We start from the raw sequence: 21,585 nt of genomic DNA on the forward strand, positions 1-21,585 counted from the left end.
TGGCCAATAGGCACATGAAAAGATACTCAATGTCATTCCTCATCAGGGAAATACAAATCAAAACCACACTGAGATACCACCTCATGCCAGTTACAATGGCTACAATGAACAAATCAGGAGACTATAGATGCAGGAGAGGATGTGGAGAAATGGGAACCCTCTTGCACTGTTGGTGGGAATGCAAATTGGTGCAGCCACTCTGCAAAACAACGTGGAAGTTCCTCAAAAAATTAAAAATACAACTACCTTATGACCCAGCAATAGCACTTCTAGGAATTTACCCAAGGGATACAGGAGTGCTGATGCATAGGGGCACTTGTACCCCAATGTTCATAGCAGCACTTATGAACAGTAGCCAAATTATGGAAAGAGCCTAAATGTCCATCAACTGATGAATGGATAAAGAAATTGTGGTTTATAGACACAATGGAATATACTTGGCAATGAGAAAGAATGAAATGTGGCCTTTTGTAGCAACATGGATGGAACTGGAGAGTGTTATGCTAAGTGAAATAAGTCATACAGAGAAAGATAGATACCATATGTTTTACTCTTAGGTGGATCCTGAGAATCTTAACAGAAGACCATGGGGGAGGGGAAGGGAAAAAAAAATTGAGAGGGAGGGAGCCAAACCATAAGGGACTCTTAAAAACTGAGAATAAACTGGGGCGCCTGGGTGGCTCAGTCGGTTGAGCATCCAACTTTGGCTCAGGTCATGATCTCACAGCTCATGAATTCAAGCCCTGCATCAGGCTCTGTGCTGACAGCTCGGAGCCTGGAGCCCACTTCGGATTCTGTGTCTCCCTCTCTGTCTGCTCCTAACCCACTCACATTCTGCCTCTGTCTCTCTCAAAAATAAATATTTTTTTTTTAAAATAAAAAAAAAACTGAGAATAAACTGATGGTTGATGGGGGGTGGGAGGGTGGGTGATGGGCATTGAGAAGGGCACCTGTTGGGATGAACACTGGGTGTTGTAAGAAAACCAATTTGACAATAAATTTCACATTAAAAAACTAAAAATTAAAAAAATAAAATAAAATAAAAACTGTCACAGAAAAGGTGGCCATAAGAGGGAAGTATATAGTAATCCAGGCCTTCCTAAAGAAGGAAGAAAGTTCTCAGAAATACAACTTAACCTTACATCTCAATGAGCTGGAAAAAGAAAATCAAATAAAACCCAAAACCAGCAGAAGACAGGAAATAATAAAGATTAGAGCATAAATCAGTGCTATTGAAACCAAAAAAACAGTAGAACAGATCAATGAAACCAGGAGCTGGTTCTCTGAAAGAATTAACAAAATTGATAAACCCCTAGCCAGTTTGATCAAAAAGAAAAAGGCAAGGACCCAAATATATAAAATCAAGAAAGAAAGAGGAGAGGGGCGCCTGGGTGGCTCAGTGGGTTGTGTCCGACTTCAGCTCAGGTCATGATCTCACAGTTCGTGGGTTCGAGTCCCACATCAGCTTCTGTGCTGACAGCTAAAGCCTGGAGCCTCCTTCAGATTCTGTGTCTCCTTCTCTACCTGCCCCTCCTTGACTTGCACTCTGTCTCTCTCTCAAAAATAAATAAACATTAAAAAGAAAAAGAATGAAAGAGGAGAGATCACAATCAACACTGCAGAAATACAAACAATAATAAGAGAATGTTAGGAGCAATTATACGCCAATAAAATGGGCAATCTGGAAGAAATGGAAAAATTCCTAGAAACATGTAAACTACCAAAACTGAAACAGGAAGAAATAAAAAATTTGAACAGATCTATAGCCAGTAAAGAAATTGAATTAGTAATCAAAAATCTCCCAAACAACAAGAGTCCAGGGCCAGATTGCTTTACAGGGGAATTCTACCAAACATTTAGAGAAAAGTTAACACCTATTCTCTTGAAACTGTTCCAAAAAATAGAAATGGAAAGAAAACTTCCAAACTCTTTCCATGAAGCCAGCATTATCTTGATTCCAAAACCAGACAAAGACCCTACTAAAAAGGAAGCATAGCCCAATTTTCCTGATGAACATGGATGCAAAAATCCTCAACAAGATACTAGCCAACCAGATCCAACAATACATTAAAAAAAATTATTCACCACGACCAAGTGGGATTTATGCCTAGGATGCAGGGCTGGTTCAATATCCACAAAACAATCCATGTTATACATCACATCAATAAAAGAAACGACAAGAACTACATGATCCTCTCAATAGATGCAGAGAAAGCATTTGACAAAATACAGCATCCTTTCTTGATAACAACCCTCAAGAAAGTAGGGATAGAAGGATCATACCTCAAAATCATAAAAGCCCTATATAAAAGATCCACTGCTAATATCATCCTCAATGGGGAAAAACTGAGAGCTTTCCCCCTAAGGTCAGGAACAAGACAGGGGGGATGTCCACTCTTGCCACTGTTATTCAACATAGTATTGGAAGTCTTAGCCTCAGCAATTAGACAACACAAAGGAATAAAAGGCATCCAAATCAGCCAGGAAGTAGTCAAATTTCACTCTTTGCAGATGACATGATATTCTATATGGAAAACCCAAAGATTCCACCAAAAAACTGCTAGAACTGATCCATGAATTCAGCAAAGTTGCAGTATATAAAACCAATGCACAGAAATTGGCTGCATTCTCATACACCAACAATGAAGCAACAGAAAGAGAAATCAAGGAATCGATCCCATTTACAATTGCACCAAAAGCCATAAAATAGCTAGGAATCAACCTAAACAAAGAGGTGAAAAAACTATACACTGAAAACTATAGAAAGCTTATGAAAGAAATTGAAAAAAATGAAAAAAATATTCCATGTTCCTGGATTGGAAGAGCAAACATTGTTAAAATATCAATACTACCCAAAGCAATCTACATATTCAATGCAATCCCTATCAAAATAACAACAGCATTCTTCACAGAGCTACAACAAACAATCCTAAAATTTGTATGGAACCAGAAAAGACCCCAAATAGCCAAAGCAAGCTTGAAAAATAAAACCAAAGCTGTTGGCATCACACTCCCGGACTCTAAGCTGTATAACAAAGCTGTAATTATCAAGACAGTATGGTACTGGCACAAGAGCAGACTCTCAGTTCAATGGAACAGAATAGAGAACCCAGAAATGGACCCACAAACATATGGCCAACTAATCTTTGGCAAAGCAGGAAAGAATATCCAGTGGAATAAAGATAGTCTCTTCAGCAAGTGGTGCTGGGAAAACTGGACAGCAACATGCAGAAGAATGAACCTGGACCACTTTCTTACACCATACCCAAAAATAAACTCAAAATGGGTGAAAGACCTAAACATAAGACAGGAAGCCATCAAAATCCTCTAGGAGAAGCAGGAAAAACCTCTTTGACCTCGGCCATAGAAACTTCTTACTCAACACGTCTCTGGAGGCAAGGGAAACAAAAGCAAAAATGAACTATTGAGACCTCATCAAAATAAAAAGCTTCTGCACAGCAAAGGAAACAATCACCAAAACTAAAAGGCAACCGACAGAATGGGAGAAGATATTGGCAAATCACATATCAGATAAAGGGTTAGTATCCAAAATCTATAAAGAACTTATCAAACTCAACACCCAAAAAACAAATAATCCAGGGAAGAAATGGGCAAAAGACATGAATAGACACTTCTCCGAAGAAGACATCCAGATGGCCAACCTACACATGAAAAAATGCTCAACATGACTCATCATCAGGGAAATACAAGTCAAAACTACAATGAGATACCACCTTACACCTGTCAGAATGGCTAACATTAACAACTCAGGCAACAACAGATGTTGGTGAGGATGAGGAGAAAGAGGATCTCTTTTGCACTGCTGGTGGGAATGCAAATTGGTGAAGCCACTCTGGAAAACAATATGGAGGTTCCTCAAAAAATTAAAAATAGAACTACCCTATGACCCAGCAATTGCACTAGTATTTATCCAAGGCATACAGGTGTGCTGTTTCAAAGGGCCACATGTACCCCAATGTTTATAGCAGTACTATTGACAATAGCCAAAGTATGGAAAGAGCCCAAATGTCCATTGATGGATGAATGGATAAAGAAGATGTGGTATATATACACAATGGAGTATTACTCAGCAATCAAAAAGAATGAAATCTTGCCATTTGCAACTATGTGGATGGAACTGAAGGGTATTATGCTAAGCGAAATTAGTCAGTCAGAGAAAGACAAAGATCATATGACTTCACTCATATGAGGCATTTAAGATCAAAATAGATGAATACAAGAGAAGGGAAGCAAAAATAATATAAAAACAGGGGGAAAACAAAACATAAGAGACTCTTAAATATGGAGAACAAACAGAGGGTTACTGGAAGGGTTGTGGGAGGGGAGATGGGCTAAATGAATAAGGGGCATTAAGGAATCTACTCCTGAAATCATTGTTGCACTGTATGTTAACTAACTTGGATGTTAACTAACTAACTAAATAAATAAATAAATAAATAAATAAATAAATAAATATATTTTTACAATAGCGTAAAAATAAAGTATTTAGAAATAAACCTATAAAAGATATGCAAGATCTCTATATCTATTGAAAGACACTAAATAGACTAAAATAAATGGTGAATTGAAAGACTTGATAGGGCTAAAAATGTCAATTTGCTCAAAAACCATTTGCCAATTCAGTTCTATTCTAATTAATATTTCTAACAGGTAAAAAAAAAGTAAAGTTAATGACCTTTAGAAATTTGAATTTGAGTAAACTACAAAAATAATCTATTGTGATATACAATATCTGATTAAAATATACATTTTTAAAGTATACCTTAAAACTAGTATATTGCCTCAAACGGAGGGAAAACACATCTGCCTTCTCCTTTTGCCCTGCCCTTTGAAAAGAAATTTATTTTTCAAAGATTACAATTAAGAACAAGTATAGAATCATTATTTTGTTACTTCACCTTGAAATGAGAGCTGGAAATAATGACAAAAGTCAAAAATGCACATTGACTTAGTCATAATGCAGTTACATCTAGAAATCAGTCAACAACTTGAATCTCTGAGTTCATTCATTCATTCATTGAAAGCAGTCAAAGATCTCCAAATCCTACAAGGAAAAGATGAAGCTGATGGTATGTTTGCCCTTGTTTGCCACTTTATAGGGAAAGCAAACATGTAAATAAGACATTATAATTCAATATGTTAAGAGTAAAATGAGTAATTACAAGTATGAAAGGGAGTGTAGAAGAGTTAAGTGATCAGCAGATATAGAAGATTATCTTTTCTTCCAAAGCAAAGCAAAAGCCATATTAACATATTTGCTGGATTCCAAATTAAATTGAGGAAATGAAAGAATTTTAATTTGACTCACAAAGCATAACTTTGTATTTTTAGTTTAATGGCTTCATTAACATGGAACGTTATAGAACGTCTAAGTAAGTACAACTCTTAGCAAGTCTTAAATGTTCTTATAGAGATTTCCCTCGATTCTTACCTGACGTCATTTAGCCTTTGGTGTTCCTGCCACCACACTTGCTTGTGTTGTTTTATTAGTGTCTGCTCTTTAGATGCTTTTGAAGTCTGCACTGCTTTTCGGATCTAGATTTAGAGGAACAAAAGAGGAGCAATTCCAATGTTTTCTGAATGTGTTTTCCACAATGAAATTGTTTAATTTGTAATTTCTAAGTTACATATTTATCTCTGTTCAGTCCTATTAGTGCAACTTCTGATACAGAGTCCACCTTAAAATAAATAATTCATTAAACAAAAACCAGGGAGGTGAAAGAGAAACTGGTTTGGAATACTGGCCAATTTAAAAATTGTTTTTAAAGTATCTATGAAAAGATAGGTAATTATATTTTCCATACATACAACAAATAACACATTAATTCATGTAGTCTCAGAAAATTTTTCAGTAGCTTTCCATATATTTTCTCATCTTTTTGATACATCTTCCCTGCCAGGCACTATGGGCATCACTATTCCCACTGACACATGAGGACTGAAGTTCAGAGAGGTTAAAAAACGTGGCCAAGATCCTAAAGCTCATAAATGTCAGAATCACATAGAACCTTAGTGTTCACATTGGCTTTTACATGATCCTTCAGCATAGGATGGGGAAAAGTCATTGGATAAGTTGTTAGGAGGCCTGGCTTTTGTCTCAGCTTCAGCACCTACTAGAAATAGGACCTTGAACATGTAATTTTAATCTTTCAACTCCATGCCTTCAAAAATAAAGTTTTTTAAATGTTAGTAAAATACTTTTAAAAATTTAGGCAAGTATTTATTTGAAGGTACAGAAGTTGACAAAGAAATACTGAAAACTCGTGTAGCATTGAAACCCACATTTTTGACTAAATTTAAAATTTCCCCAGATTGTATGGCTTTTCAAAAATGTAGCACATAATTAGTACTTTGGAGTTTGTTGACAAATTGTATCAGGCCTGGATCTGTTTGCCTTAATGTCCATTGTTGGCCATCTCCCTGATCTGCTCCATATCACAGAGCAGCCTGTGTTTCCCAGACAGCCCGACTAGCTGATTTGAAGCCGGGTTCAGCCAAGGGAGACACTAGTAGAAGGATCCTGAAGGGAGGGGGGAAAGGAGAAGCCAAAGGATTACTCCACCTGCCTTCTCTAGTATCACAATGATCTCCAGAAGCATCTGCATCTTCTCCATTGCTCTGACTTTTCTTGACAGTTCTAATACAGTTCCAACAATTTTTGGGTAAATTGAGCAGATGGAATGTGGTACAGCCTTGCTTTGTCTAATGTCCCTCTGACCTAGGCATGGGAGCGCCTTCTGTTGTTAACCTCTACATTGCTTCATGGTATCCTGTTTGCCTTCTCAGCTCTACACCTGTGTAACAATTTCCTGTATTAAAGACCTGTCCTCTCTTAGTCTTCAGTGTCTGTTTCCTGGTTGGATGCTGACTGATACTTACGTGTACGGTGAATTCACGTATTCCATATTAGTACTTCTAAATGTCTATGAAAGTGCTATTCTCAAATCAAAAATTTGATGAAACATGCATATTTTATATTTTCTCTGCTACTAGAATACTTAGTATCCTGAAAGCCTTAACAGATACATCTTCAATGCTGAAGATATAAAAACTTCAGAAGACAAATCCTAAAAAGACTCTTCAGAATGCATGCTATTTCTAGCTGTCATTCACTGATTACTTCAACCTTGAGTTTATCCTTCCACTGTTCTGGTTACTGATTCAAAATTAGGGGTGTTAGAAAACAAAAACATGGAGTCAAAGTCATATCTTTTCCTCAGGGGGTCTTAAGAGGGCTAAAATTATGAAATTTAGGAGAAAAGTATATTTAAATAGGAACAGGACACTGCAGAAAAACATTCAGCAATCCTCATTATACCTACTGAAAACATAAAAGTACATAATGTTTCTAAAATCTGATGCTCTAGTGTTTGCTTTAAGAATGCTTAAAACTCATTGCAACTGTTTGCCACCTACAGCCTCTAAAGTTTGTTGCAGCAGACACAACTTTTAAAATTAGATTTCTTTGACATATTTGGTCCATGTCGTACAAAAAAATTAAAACACATTGGTGAAAGATGTGGACACGTTTTTATGGCTTAAAAAAATCAATGCTGTCTTTGAGCCCAGAGAAAGACCAATTAAGTAGACTATAAAAGTCAAAATAAAGCTACTATTTTTCACTAGACACTTCCAATATTTTAAAGAACATCTTGATTTTTTTGTAAGTTCACTCATTGACTCCACTTCTATCCTCAGGCCAAAAGTGAAGAAAAATAAAGTCTTAAAAGAACAAAAAGATTTAAAGTTGGATCTCTATCAATAGATTTCTAGGAGATTCCAATTCATTTTGCTGAGCAATAAGCCATACGAAATCAATATTTAAGGTGGATGATGACTTATATGGAATGTTGATGAATTAAAAATAGCAAAAATAATAAATTCATCAAGGAATCTGAAACTAGAGGTTTCCTATGTGATTTATTGTGATGATCCAAGATAATAATAAGACTCTAGGTAGGCACCTTGAGATACCATGATAGCCCTTCGGGTCAGATGACCTATCTTTAGATATATGCAACAATAGCTAGTGGGCAACTGAAGTGTTGGTTACATATGTGTATACATTTATCAAAATTCATCAAGGTGTACACTTAAGAGTTGTGCACTTTATTATAGGTGAGGTATGTACACTTTAGTATATGTGAGTTATATCTCAATAAAGATAAAAGAACAGTTAAATGTATAAAGAGCTATTAACAAAATAAAAAGAGAAAACCCAACTACACTGAAATGAAATTTCTCATCTAGCAGGTTAACAAAACCTCAGATGTTTCACAAAACACTCTGTGAGGCCATAGGGAAACATGCTCTTTCCTATGTTGCTAGTGGAAATGCAAAATGATGCAGCCCCCCACAGAAGGGAATCTGGAGGTGGGGCAAAATTTTTACGGATTTGCCCTTTGACCTAGACCTAACCTTATTCATAGAAATCAATCTGAGAACTATATTGGTAAAACTATGTAAGAAGATAAATGAACAAAACTATTCACTGAAGCACTATTTGTGATAGAAAAAGAATGTAGCACAAAAACTCCATCAATAAGTGTTCCTGCCAAAATAAATTGAACCTGAATTTGATCAAGTTTCCAGATATAACCACCAATTTACTGGAAATACAAGAGACAGAAACACATGTTAAATGACACCACCAGGATGTAATCAGCAAAATCCAGACTGTAAGAAATACAATTTCTTCAAAAAATAAATTACAAAAACACAGGAGGATAGAGGAGGATATCTAAAAAATAAAAACCAATTATAATATATGGGTCTTACTTAGATGCTGATTTAAACAAACTTTAAGAAAAAAATTGAAGACAATCAGGGAAATTTAACACTGGATATTTGAAATTAAGAAATTATTAATATTTTAATGATAATGGTATTTTAGGGTTTGGGGTGGTGTTTTGTAGCCCTAATCTTTTAGAGATACATACTGAAATAATTGTGGTTAAATGTTATGATGCCTGAGATTTGTTTCAAAATAACCTGGCACAGGGGAAAGTTATGATAGGGAGTATAGAGAAAACAATAGGCAAGAGTTGATTATAGTTGAAGCTAGATAAATTACATAGAGATAATGATATCATTCACTCTAATTTTGCATATGATCACAATTTCTCATAATGTTCTTTTAAAAATTTAGTAGATAGATACTTAGTTGAACAAGAAGAAATATTCATTCTTGCTAAGCAAAGCAATTCAAATAAAAATAATAATAAAGATCCCTTCTATACTTACCTAAACTAGAAATGAATAGTTAACACACAATGTACCTAAAATTGGTCTCTGTTTCCAGGCCAACTCTACTATTTGGCTTCAGACTCAATCTCAGCCTGTGAAAGCTAGATCACTCAATGTCCATATCAGTGTCTTATCTGGCAGCCCAAAATTTGTGCATGATCAACGACAGGGATTTTATAGGGACTATCACATCTGATCAGTATAATACCAGTAACAGAAACCAGGCAGGTCTTCTGAATTTACTGTTAATTAACAATAATTATTACAAGAAATTATTGTTGGGGTGCCTGGGTGGCTCAGTCAGTTAAGCATCCATGGTTCGTGAATTTGAGCCCTGCGTCGGGCTCTGTGCTGACAGCTCAGAGCCGGGAGCCTGCTTCAGATTCTGTGTCTCCCTCTCTCTCTACCCCTCCCCTGCTCCTGCTCTGTCTCTCTCTCTCTCTCTCTCTCTCTCTCTCTCAAAAATAAATAAACATTAAAAAATTTAAAAAAAGAAATTGTTAATTTATTTTCAAATATAACTAAGTATTCTAGATATAACTTGAAGCAAAAACCTCCTTATGTGCTCTAAATGTTAACATTCTATCATTCAATTTAAGTATGTTTACATTTAATATTGCCAGAGTATAGTGCTGTAATAATTAACAATGATTGTTAAAGCTGCTAATCTCATGTGTAAGGAAAAAACACATTTAATTAGTAAAAGAAGTAGGAAATAAACTGATATTTAATACAAATATTGAGAGAATGTGTTAACCATGTAACATTAGGAAGAAGTATTCTTCTTGAGCCAATGCATATTTTACAAAAATGTAAATACCAATACAAGAAAGAATAATAGAGATGACATTATTATCACAATCCTAGTTGGTGTAGACTGATTGGTATATATCTTAGCATTCAAAACATTAAACAAAATAAACTTTAAGAATTATTTTTCATTTCCAGTTATCTAATTCCATTTAAGCCACGAGTCTTTTAAATTTTTTTTTTCAACGTTTATTTATTTTTGGGACAGAGAGAGACAGAGCATGAACAGGGGAGGGGCAGAGAGAGAGGGAGACACAGAATCGGAAACAGGCTCCAGGCTCTGAGCCATCAGCCCAGAGCCCGACGCGGGGCTCAAACTCACGGACCGCGAGATCGTGACCTGGCTGAAGTCGGACGCTTAACCGACTGCGCCACCCAGGCGCCCCGCCACGAGTCTTTTAAAGAAAAGTCCTATTTGGAAAATGTTCACATTTTAGAAGAGTCCATTAAAAGCAAAATGTCAACTTGCTATCTTCTAAATTAAATGAAGAGGTAAGACCAAAAATCATGTAAAACAACATTCCCAATACATCTTTCTTAATCCAGCTATACTAAAAAATAAAAACCGTAAAAGGAAAGAAGAAAGTATTCGAAAATGATGAGGTATCTAGGACACATTTTGTTCTCACTAACTGGAATTCAAAACAACAGATATTATAAAAATGCCTTAACAGGACAATTCCTTATCATTATGAATCTATGGAAACTAAAAATTGAAGCAAAAAGCTTATCAAAATGATTGCTACACACTGTGAACCACTTTCAGTAGTTGAAGACAAGGGATTTTTTGAGATTTGCCAAGTAATAAATCCCAGGTACAGTTATTCCTAGAAAATATGTAACTAAAAAGCTTCTTCCTGAATTACATTCTACAAACAACAAGGTTATTGATGTTATTTAAAATGTCAGTTGAAAGTGATCATTTGTTTAATCTCACAAATATGTAGCACAGTAACCAGAGAAGCAATCTAGCAGCTGACAGGGCTGAGAAATTACTGCCCTTGAACTTAATATCAAAACTTGAAAACCACATTAAAAATTAAAATTTTGAAATATGTTTATTCTTTGATAGTGATTCTATCATCAAAGAGAAATTCACTTTGAACAAACACTGATTTTGACATTCAACCATTCCACATTCAGCCAGAAAAAAAAAAAAATTGGTAAATGATGGATGGATGCATAGAAGCATGGATTGGTGGACAAATAGATACATAGATAATATTTAAAATGTATGTGTATCTATATGAATATATATGTACATATTCCAGTACTGATAAGAGTGTAGAGAAGTGTCTGTGGTGGTATCTTTATTAGAACAATACCTTGGGAAAGAACTTTTTTAAAAATAAAATTCATAGTTTTTAGCCCAAACATGCCAATCATGGGAATTTATCCTATGGGGGTAGAGGATTCTAAAATGTGAAAGGTGTCTCTGCATGAAGATATGTAATTACCAAAGCATGATTTCCAATATCATAAAACTGGATACAATCCCAATATCCAAAAATCAGGATAAGGCATGAATCTTTTTCTATTTGAAGTACTCATCACTCTTGTTTTTACTTCATTTTTATTGACCTTGAAATCCCATTTCCAATGTCATTGCCTCAAAAAAAGCTTTCCCACTCAACTAGGATCAAGTCCTATTAGTACACACCAGACAGCATGTTTTTATTATTTGATAAACACTGACTTTCCTCCTCCTCCTCTCCTGCACACAGTACATTCCATGAGGGTAAGGATGTATTTTGCTCATTATTGTATCATTGAGCCACATAATAAATATTTATTTACTGGAGTAATTAAATATCATAAAGATTATGTGGCAAAGTGTTAGGGGGAAAGTATACAGGATTTCATGTTTATGTTTATCATGGGAGAAAATAAAAAGTGTATGTATATGTTTATGTCTCTATACATGTATGTAGTGTATATGTGATATAAATACAATGGATCAGAATATAAGTCAGAAATATGAAATAGTTTTATTAGGATGATAGTTATGTAAGTGATTTTGCCATAAAATTTCTTTCACTGTCCTGATAACATCAATAATATCAAATTATTTTAAAGTTATATCTGAACTGAACAAATAATGTCGTATTTGAGAGGTTCCCTTACTTGAGGGGATATAGCTCATGGATATATGGTAATTTCTTTAGAATAGGTATGAAATGTGTTTTGGAATCATAACATTTGCCCAAAAGATATTGGGCACCTGGGTGGCTCAGTCCGTTGAGCGTCCAACTTCAGCTCAAGTCATGATCTCATGGTTCGTGGGTTTGACCCCATGTTGGGCTCTAATCTGACAGCTCAGAGTCTGGAACCTATTTTAGATTCTGAGTCTCCCTCTCTCTCTGCCCCTCCCCCGCCCATGCTCTGTCTCTGTCTCTGTCTCTCTCTCTCAAAAATAAATAATAAAAATATTTTTAAAACATCTTAAAAAAGGTATTAACCATGAACTAAAATTTAAATAAAAACTGAAAAAAAAGAAAAAGAAAAGGTATTAACCATAAAAAGCCATCAAAAACTAATAAAACACAAAAATATTAAATGAAAATAAAAACTTGTAAATTACTTAATACGTTACTTTGCCAAATCAGATTTTTTTTTTCAACGTTTATTTATTTTTGGTACAGAGAGAGACAGAGCATGAACGGGGGAGGGGCAGAGAGAGAGGGAGACACAGAATCGGAAACAGGCTCCAGGCTCCGAGCCATCAGCCCAGAGCCTGATGCGGGGCTCGAACTCACGGACCGCGAGATCGTGACCTGGCTGAAGTCGGACGCTTAACCGACTGCGCCACCCAGGCGCCCCTCAAATCAGATTTTTAAAAAATAATTAAAAATGCAACCAAGCAATGAAAATGTTGTTTATAATGTACTTTATTATTTGCACAAGAGGGAAATATACTGCACGAGTAATCCTAAACCATATATGGTCCTAAAATACCGTGCACAATCACTTGCACCTAAACCCCTTCCAAATCTAGTCCAGGTTCACCTTTCCTGAGATCAGGGCATAAAAGGAAATTGTAGGAAAGAGAGGCACCTGAGGGCATATTTGTATGATGTTGCAGAAAGAGCCTTGGGGCGCCTGGGTGGCGCAGTCGGTTAAGCGTCCGACTTCAGCCAGGTCACGATCTCGCGGTCCGTGAGTTCGAGCCCCGCGTCGGGCTCTGGGCTGATGGCTCAGAGCCTGGAGCCTGTTTCCGATTCTGTGTCTCCCTCTCTCTCTGCCCCTCCCCCGTTCATGCTCTGTCTCTCTCTGTCCCAAAAATAAATAAACGTTGAAAAAAAAAATTTAAAAAAAAAAAAAAAAAGAAAGAGCCTTAAATGATAATCCATGGCTGTCCCTTATTTGCAATTTTTATTGTTCAGAGCAAGTTAGAAATTGTTGAAAGCTAAAAGTAGAGGGGCAGCTGGGTAGCTGAGTGGGTTAAGCAACCAACTCTTGATTTCGGCTCAGGTCATGATCTCATGGTCTGTTAGATCGAGCTCTGCATTGGGCTCATAGCTGGGAGTCCGCTTGGGATTCTCTCTCTCTCCCTCTCTGTCTCTGCCCCTCTCCCATGTGCACATGCATGCTCTCTCTCTCTCTCAAAATAAATAAACTTTTTAAAAATAAATAAATAAACTTTTTATAAATAAATAAACAAATAAAAGTAAAGTTGAATTCATATCTCAGGGTTGTTATGAACATTACATGAGGAATGCATGTAAGCTATATACCACATTGTCCAAGAGCATTCAATAAATGATAGTTGCTATTCACTACTAGTAATAGTTGGAAGATTCTAAAAACTATTCAGAATGTTATTTATTTTCACATTTACATTATAAATATGACTTTACTTCCTGGAAATTCAGTTTCCAAAACTAGAAAACACACATACACACATGCATAACTTCTAACTAACCTTTAGCTCTGTAGAGGCAGAAGCTAATTTTTTTGCTTCAGTCAATGCATGCAATTGTTGATAGTCTACTGGTTTATACTTGGTACTTCTCATTCCATTTTTCAAATGGGACATCAGATTGTCTGTTTTTCATCAAAAAAAAGAAAATGACAAAGAAATAGTATCATATTATTGGAAGTCTAAATATAGTTATGGTAACATGTTGGTCTTATTTTTAATTATTTTTAAGCAAAAACAAGAATAATATACAACACTCATATTATACTTGAACCTCTATCTCTAGAAAATTTAAAAATAAAGGGGCGCCTGGGTGGCGCAGTCGGTTAAGCGTCCGACTTCAGCCAGGTCACGATCTTGCGGTCTGGGAGTTCGAGCCCTGCGTCGGGCTCTGGGCTGATGGCTCAGAGCCTGGAGCCTGTTTCCAATTCTGTGTCTCCCTCTCTCTCTGCCCCTCCCCTGTTCATGCTCTGTCTCTCTCTGTCCCAAAAATAAATAAATGTTGAAAAAAAAATATATATCACCAGTATATTTCTTGCATAAAATTACTTTTAAAAGAACATAAAGGGAATATTTCCATTTAAGTAAATATATTGAGAATTTTAGAAAATTATAATGCCGAGATACAAAGTATGACCATTCTTTTTATTTAAAAAGTTTTAGGCGTCAGGGCACCTGGGTGGCTCAGTAGGTTAAGCATCTGTCTGATTTTGGCTCAGGTCATGATCTCACGGTTCATGAGTTCAAGCCCTGCGTCAGGCTCTGTGCTGACAGCTCAGATCCTGGAGCCTGCTTTGGATTCTGTGTCTCCCTTTCTCTCTGCCCCTAACCCACTCACACTCTGTCTCCGTCTCTCTCAAAAATAAATGAACATTAAAAAAAAATGAAAAAGTTTTAGGCATCAATGGTGAATATTTAAGTTTCATCTTATGAATGAAATTAAGTAGATTTTTTTAAGTCATAGCTGCATTTCTAACAGAAAAATTGAAATAATTTCAATTAAATTTGAAAAAAATTGAAAACAAAACCTAAAATTTTAATGGGCCAAATAGGAATAAAATGATATAAATGACCAAGCAGCCAATCTCCATCCAAATACATAAAGTGTTCTAGTTTAGTATGATATTAACTGTTTTGATAAAGTAAAACATAGGTAGGAGGTATTCATAGGCCAAGTAGCATAAAATATAATAATCTGAGTAATCCAAACAAAAAAAATGCACTTTTGCCTCAATTATATGAATAAGTAAACTGTGTAATGTAAAGTAATTGAGATTAATTAATTATATCATGAATCTCATGACTTTAAGTAGGCTTCAAGTGATTTAAGGACAAGCACAGTAAAAGAAAGTATGGTTACCCTGATCACTATTGGAAAAGATTAAAGCATGCATTGCAAGGAACTGGAGAAACCTTTAATATGACCAAATAATGAGCTTTCCATTAAAATTTTGAAAATCAACATTCCAACTTTACATCATGCATCATCCACCATAAATCGTAAAACAGATACGGAAGTAGAAAAAAATACCTGGGCTATCATTTTTCTCAATCATCATGAATGGCTGGTCTCTTTTATTCATGTCCTCCATATCTGTCAAATAAAAAAAGACAGCTAAATTTCAGTGTTATTTTCCAAATGTTTTTAAAGATGGGTTAATCATACTGTTTTTTAAAACAAGGCCCAGGACTGGGTGCCAGAACTCTTTGTATTTAGCTAAAATTTACTTCAACACCCTCGAGAAGCTTCCTTCCATTAGTTTTTTCCCTCTATGCTTTTCCTGTTCTTGATCTCTCCTTTGAACCTCCAACATTTTAATCCCTTTCTCTTGGATTGCCTTAGTGACTGATATTTTGTGATTTAAAAATTGTGTAAGCTTTATCCTGAGTTCCTAGGAAAAAGAAGCTACATAAATTAAAGAATAAAGCAGTTAGCCAAATGACTCACTAGTAACATTAAACAAATCAGCATTTGTAGCAGACACTAGGATGTGCCGTCTATTTCTAGAAAGCACTTGATGCCCAGCTGTCACTTCCTTCAGGGTTAGACTCAGTTTCAGAGAGCCACCTCGTCCAAAGGTACACCATTGCTGGGGCAGCCTATACCCAATGACTGAGCAAGGCAGAACTATAAAGCCCCACCAGGTTGGGCCCAGTGTGGGTCACCCTGATGGGCAATATTTGATCCAGAGATCCTGGCAGGGTTGACCCAGACTTTATCGGACCTACATTGAAATTGACTTTTTCATCTGCCCAATCCTGCTGCTGCTTCTTCCTTTCACAGGTTTGGATGCCTAATGAATACACAGCACCCTAAGCTCTGCCTCAGTGTCTCCTTCCTGAGAACCCAACCTGCAATAGCACTGAACTGAACTGACATCTTTTTTAGGGCACCTCTGGGGCTACAGACTAGTAAAGTGGTTCTTAAGTAACAGTATCCATTTTTCACAAATTTTGTTCCATATCCACTAGGTTGAACTACTCACATCTAGTAGCTTTTGCAAAACTAACCTTGCTAAATGGAAGAGAAAGTAGTACACATACATGACTTTTGGAAACTGCCAAGTTCCCAAGAATCATGGTGATTGCCCACTAGCTTTTGGAATATAGGGATGAACTCCAGTGTGTAACTTCTACAAGGAATCCTTGTTTCAAGCCCTCAGTAACACTGACAATCCTCTCTATAGTCTGGTTTCTACTGACACCTACAACTTATGTGAGGATTCTTCTTTTTGGGGGGAAGGTATTGCACATCCAATCTATCAACCTGTACTGCCTCAAGCCACCATCACCACCCGCCTGATGGCAGCAGCAGTTCCACTTTGTACCCTTATAGTCCATTCTTCAAACAGCAGCCTGACCAACCCCTTTAAAAACTCTAGTCTGACCCTGCTGAGTCCCTTCAATGGCTTCCCATTTACTCTTTAAAATAGTGCCCAAACTTCTTCAAGAGGCTTATAAGGCCCTCCAAGACCTTGTCCTTGGTCATCTCCCCATTCTCACCTCATCCCACATTCCAACCACACACTGGTCTTTCTATTTCTCAAACATACCACGTTTATTTTGCCTCAAGGTCTTCCCACTTGCTGTCCTCTCTACCTTACAGACATTTTTTTCCTCTTTTTACCTGGTTGGTTCCTACTCAGCCTTCGGCTACACCAACATGTTGTTCTTCCTCAGAGAGACTTAACCAGACTTCTCCGTCTAACTAAGGGAGGATGCCTTGTTTCTCTCTCATCCCATTCCTTCCTTTCCATAATAATTTGTATCAGTCTTCACATCTGCATGTTTACTGATTCAATATCTGTCCTCCTCCACAAACTTGTGGCCTGTGCGTGTCTTACTTCTGATTTTATTCCTGGTATCTAGCACAGGTAGTAAATGCTCAATAAATATCATTTGAGAAAAACAATGAAAGGTAGCTGGCAGTAGTAGCTCAATGTCTTCTAGACCCCAGAAGGGCTGCGATAATAATTCCTTAGTTCATACTATACCCTCTTTCTTCTAACAAAAAACTTTCATTTTTTTATAAGTCTGCCTTAATAGCATAGCCTACAGGAAGAAATGGCACATTTACATGCCCTCAGAGGCCATCGGGTCAATGAGAGAGTGAAAATCATAGGGACTGCAGAAAACATGGAAAACTAAAAAGCATTCCATGCCCAAAGATAATCAAGTACATCTTTTTTCCCCTTTTTTCTTAACAAAGGTACTGCACAAATAAAGTGAGTGTCCAAAACAAATGGATGCTGCACTTAGCAACCTGTCTGTGAGCTCTGCCTACCGCATCTCACCTCTGGTCTTCATCTCAATATCCCACCCGTCTGAGCTGACTATCCCCATCTTGGAGAGACCTCGCCAATTCTTTAATTTATTCACTTTAGGTTTTCCTCAGTGGGGAGCCCAGCCCCCTCAGATTTACGACTCATTTGTCTTGGGATTTAGATTGCAGGATCGAGGCTGTGAATCAAAGTGGGGTTTTGCAGACTCCCTTTAGGTTACTTTGATCTAACATTGATTAATTTGTTCCTCCTGATGTTCAGAGAAAAGTCATGAAGTCCAAACATTTCTCACCATTTCTACATGGTTCAAATATTAATTATGACCATAAGAAACTTATAATATATTCTGGGGGCGCCTGGGTGGCTTGGTCGGCAAGCGTCCGACTTCGGCTCAGGTCATGATCTCACAGTTTGTGGGTTTGAGCCCCGCATTGGGCTCTGTGCTAACAGCTCAGAGCCTGGAGCCTGCTTCGGATTCTGTGTCTCCCTCTCTCTCTCTGCCCCTCCCCCACTCATGCTGTCTCTCTCTGTCTCAAAAGTAAATAAACATTAAAAAACATTTTTTTTTTAAAGAATACATTCTGGAAATTAAAATTGCAAAAAAAAAATACTACTCTGCCTTCATGAACTTGAAATCTAGTTTGGTTGCAACTGTACAAAAGATGAATCCAAAACACTTCTTGACCTATATTCTTTAATATTTATATATAAATCATAGTTACTTACTACTTACCTTTCAGGGATGTTGAGGACCTCTGAACTAAATAATTATTAAAGTGAGATAACATAAAACTGATTTAGTTATAGTGTTTTTTATATCAGTGGATTAAATAAACATTCAGATTCAGAATCTGAAAGGTTTAGGTTTGCATAAAATTTAGCTCGTCCAACTTCTCATTTTAGCATGAGATGGTTGGCAGCCCAGAAAAATGACCAAAATCACAGAGAACTTCAAGTCCTAAATCATACTCATAACACAAAAATCTCTGAAAATGAAGGTTTATTTCATAATCACTATTGTGGCCAAATCCAATCTGAGCTGAAATCATTTGGTGGCAAATTTGACCCAGACTGAAGTTTATTCTATTTAATGTGGACATTCATGCATTTGTGCAAAAGTGTCAATATGTTTATGTATGGGGTGCTACCCAGATACCATCGGTCTTAAGGAATATAGGGCAGATGCTCTATATCACAGCTCTAAAAATCTGAAAAATTGACACTACATCTGGCACCACAGACTTCAGATAAGGGATTATGAAGCTGTACTAAAACAAGCAGCCTCTGATTCCCAAACAAGCATATGTCATCTAGGCCATTTCGACTTTATGCTTACTAGTGAAATTCAAAGTGGCTACTTCAGCTGGCCATTAAGATGCTTTTGGCTGAGTAATGGCCACTCGAACAGAATTTTCCATGTTAAATAATTTTAAAGCTTTCAGTTTTAGAAATTATTTCATGTTCACATTACGTGACATTTTAGAAATTGCTCATGAGTATTATCAAAATGTTAAACATTTTACAGCTATTCAATTACTGAAAATATTTTCCAGTAATATGTTTCTATGAGAAGATTCTTAGAGTGTAGGAAGAACGTTTTGATATATAATGTAATGATAGCTTTGCGGTAGCTACAGGATTGAATCAAGATTTTAATATAAAGTTAATTTTTACAGACTTGATAGAGAATCTAAACTCAAAAAAAAAAAAAATCCATGACCTCAACTAGTCTCTATGGGGTAGGTAAGCTTCTCTAGAGATGAGAAAAAAATAGCAAAGAGATCATTTATATAACAAGGTAATCTTTTTACAGTGTGAAAATTTGTATTCCTCTCTTTGCTAAGAAAATCTCTTTCAATACACTAAGGAAGAAAATGTCAGTTGTACTTAGGCTTAAAATTGTACAATGCATGGATAATTTGTGAACTCTAAACTGTCTAACTGTATAGATATGTAGATTAGCCAATCATCCTGTGAGGGTAAGTTTTCAAAATTGATAGGGCTTCTGCCAGGCCAAACAGTGTGAGGACAACACCAACGTGGAAAAATATCTTGGATGTAGCATCAAATTATAATCTTTTTCATATGAAAGATCTCATGACATTTCAAACGTTAATTCAAATACTTTGGCCTAAGTTTAAGCAATATTTCTCTAGCATGCAGAATTCCCTTTTAAATTCTAAGCAGAATGGTGCATATTACTTCCATTATGAAACATTTTATATTGTAGTTAGCATCAAATAAAAATATTGTCCTGGAAAAACTAATGGAACCAAGAGCAAATCTATAAAGGTTAACAAAAATATTTAAATAAAGTGTTCAGTTACATAATAAATATCTCATATTCAATTCAAACATAATGGAAAAGCTCAGACTCAAAAGAGCAACTACAACTAAACAAATAAAAACAAAATCCCTAGGAGGAAACTGTACAAGAAGTGTGTAGCACTCATACCCTAAAAACACCCACAAAGGCTTATTAAAGGAAATAAAATTTAAATAGAGAAAAATAATTCTAATTCTGTGTACCAAATATTTAATAGTGGCAATTTGTGGATAGCAGGATTATAGTTGATTTTGGTTTCTTCTTTTTGTTTGAGCAGAATCTAGAAAATATTTTTTACACGAAGAAGAAATATACATTTTAAAAAATACTGAGCAGGGGCAATAGTTATTTCACTATATATTAGGGGAAAAGATACCACAATTTCTATATTTTACCAGTCAAAAAAGAAACTGGATTTTATGACATCAAGAATCCTTTAAGTTGTGAACTTGTATATATGAGTATAATTTTCCATACTAATACTGAATTGACTTATTTCTCACTAGTCTTTCTATTAAAAAATAGGATATGTTAAATACATTTGTAGAATTTTATAGAACTTGAAAATGTTAGCATTAAAATACTCACAAGGTTATTTTTTAATGCTGTATGAGGAATAAATATATTAAACTCTTCTTTCAATTATTAAAGTACTGGTTGGGGCATCTGGATGATTCACTCAGTTAAGGGCCCAACTCTTGATTTGGACTCAGGTCATGATCAGAACTTCATGAGATAAAGGCCCACATCAGACTCCGTGCTGACAGCTAAGAGCCTGGAGTCTGCTTCGGATTCTCTCTCTCTCTCTCTCTCTCTCTCTCTCTCTCTCTCTCTCTCTCCCCACCCCCTGCTGTCTCTCACTGTCTCAAAAATAAATAAACATTAAAAAAAACACAAATGCAATCATGATACATATATAGTTCTCCCCATCCATGCTCTGTCTCTGTCTGTCTCAAAAATAAATGTTAAGAAAAAAAATTTTTTTTAATATTTTACCCTTTTACTGCAAAAAAAAATCCATAATCAGACAAAGGAAATGTACAAAATATCTGCCTTTTTCACAATTCATATAAATTTGCTTCTGAAGCAAATTCTACATACAATCAACCTTTCTGTTTATCCCTATTTTTATGTCTATAATATCTCAAAGAGGAGAGTCTAAATCAACCTCAGTAATGAAAATGATTAAAATAAAAATCTACTTATCCCATATGCTTTTCAATAAAAGACTGGGGACCAGAGTAAAGCAGAAAGAACACAATTAATTGAAGCAAGGAACCTAGAAGTTTCTGAAGGACTTTAGAGTTCCACAGAGAGTGGAAGTAACTTCAGGGGAGCCTCTCACGCTTTTATTCCTGCTACATCTTCAAAGCTGTTTTAATCATTTCAAAAGCACAGGAGAAATTGCATATGTACCTAGTTTAAAACAGTATATAGTAAAAACAAAGGGTGGGGGATGAGGAAAATTTCCAGACATTGAG

General features: G+C 36.0%; 1 protein-coding gene across 1 annotated transcript in view; it reads right to left on the bottom strand.

Annotated features, from left to right (window-relative positions):
• The window catches only part of CCDC148 (coiled-coil domain containing 148), a 255,718-nt gene that overhangs the window by 172,324 nt on the left and 61,809 nt on the right, over window positions 1-21,585 (bottom strand). The window contains 3 exon segments of the mRNA XM_030327589.1: window positions 5,453-5,556; window positions 14,000-14,121; window positions 15,528-15,590. Of these exon segments, the coding sequence (XP_030183449.1) occupies window positions 5,453-5,556; window positions 14,000-14,121; window positions 15,528-15,588 (287 nt within the window). The 5' untranslated portion in view covers window positions 15,589-15,590.

Source organism: Lynx canadensis, chromosome C1, assembly GCF_007474595.2.
Source record: "Lynx canadensis isolate LIC74 chromosome C1, mLynCan4.pri.v2, whole genome shotgun sequence".
NCBI classification, from domain to species: Eukaryota; Metazoa; Chordata; class Mammalia; order Carnivora; family Felidae; genus Lynx; species Lynx canadensis.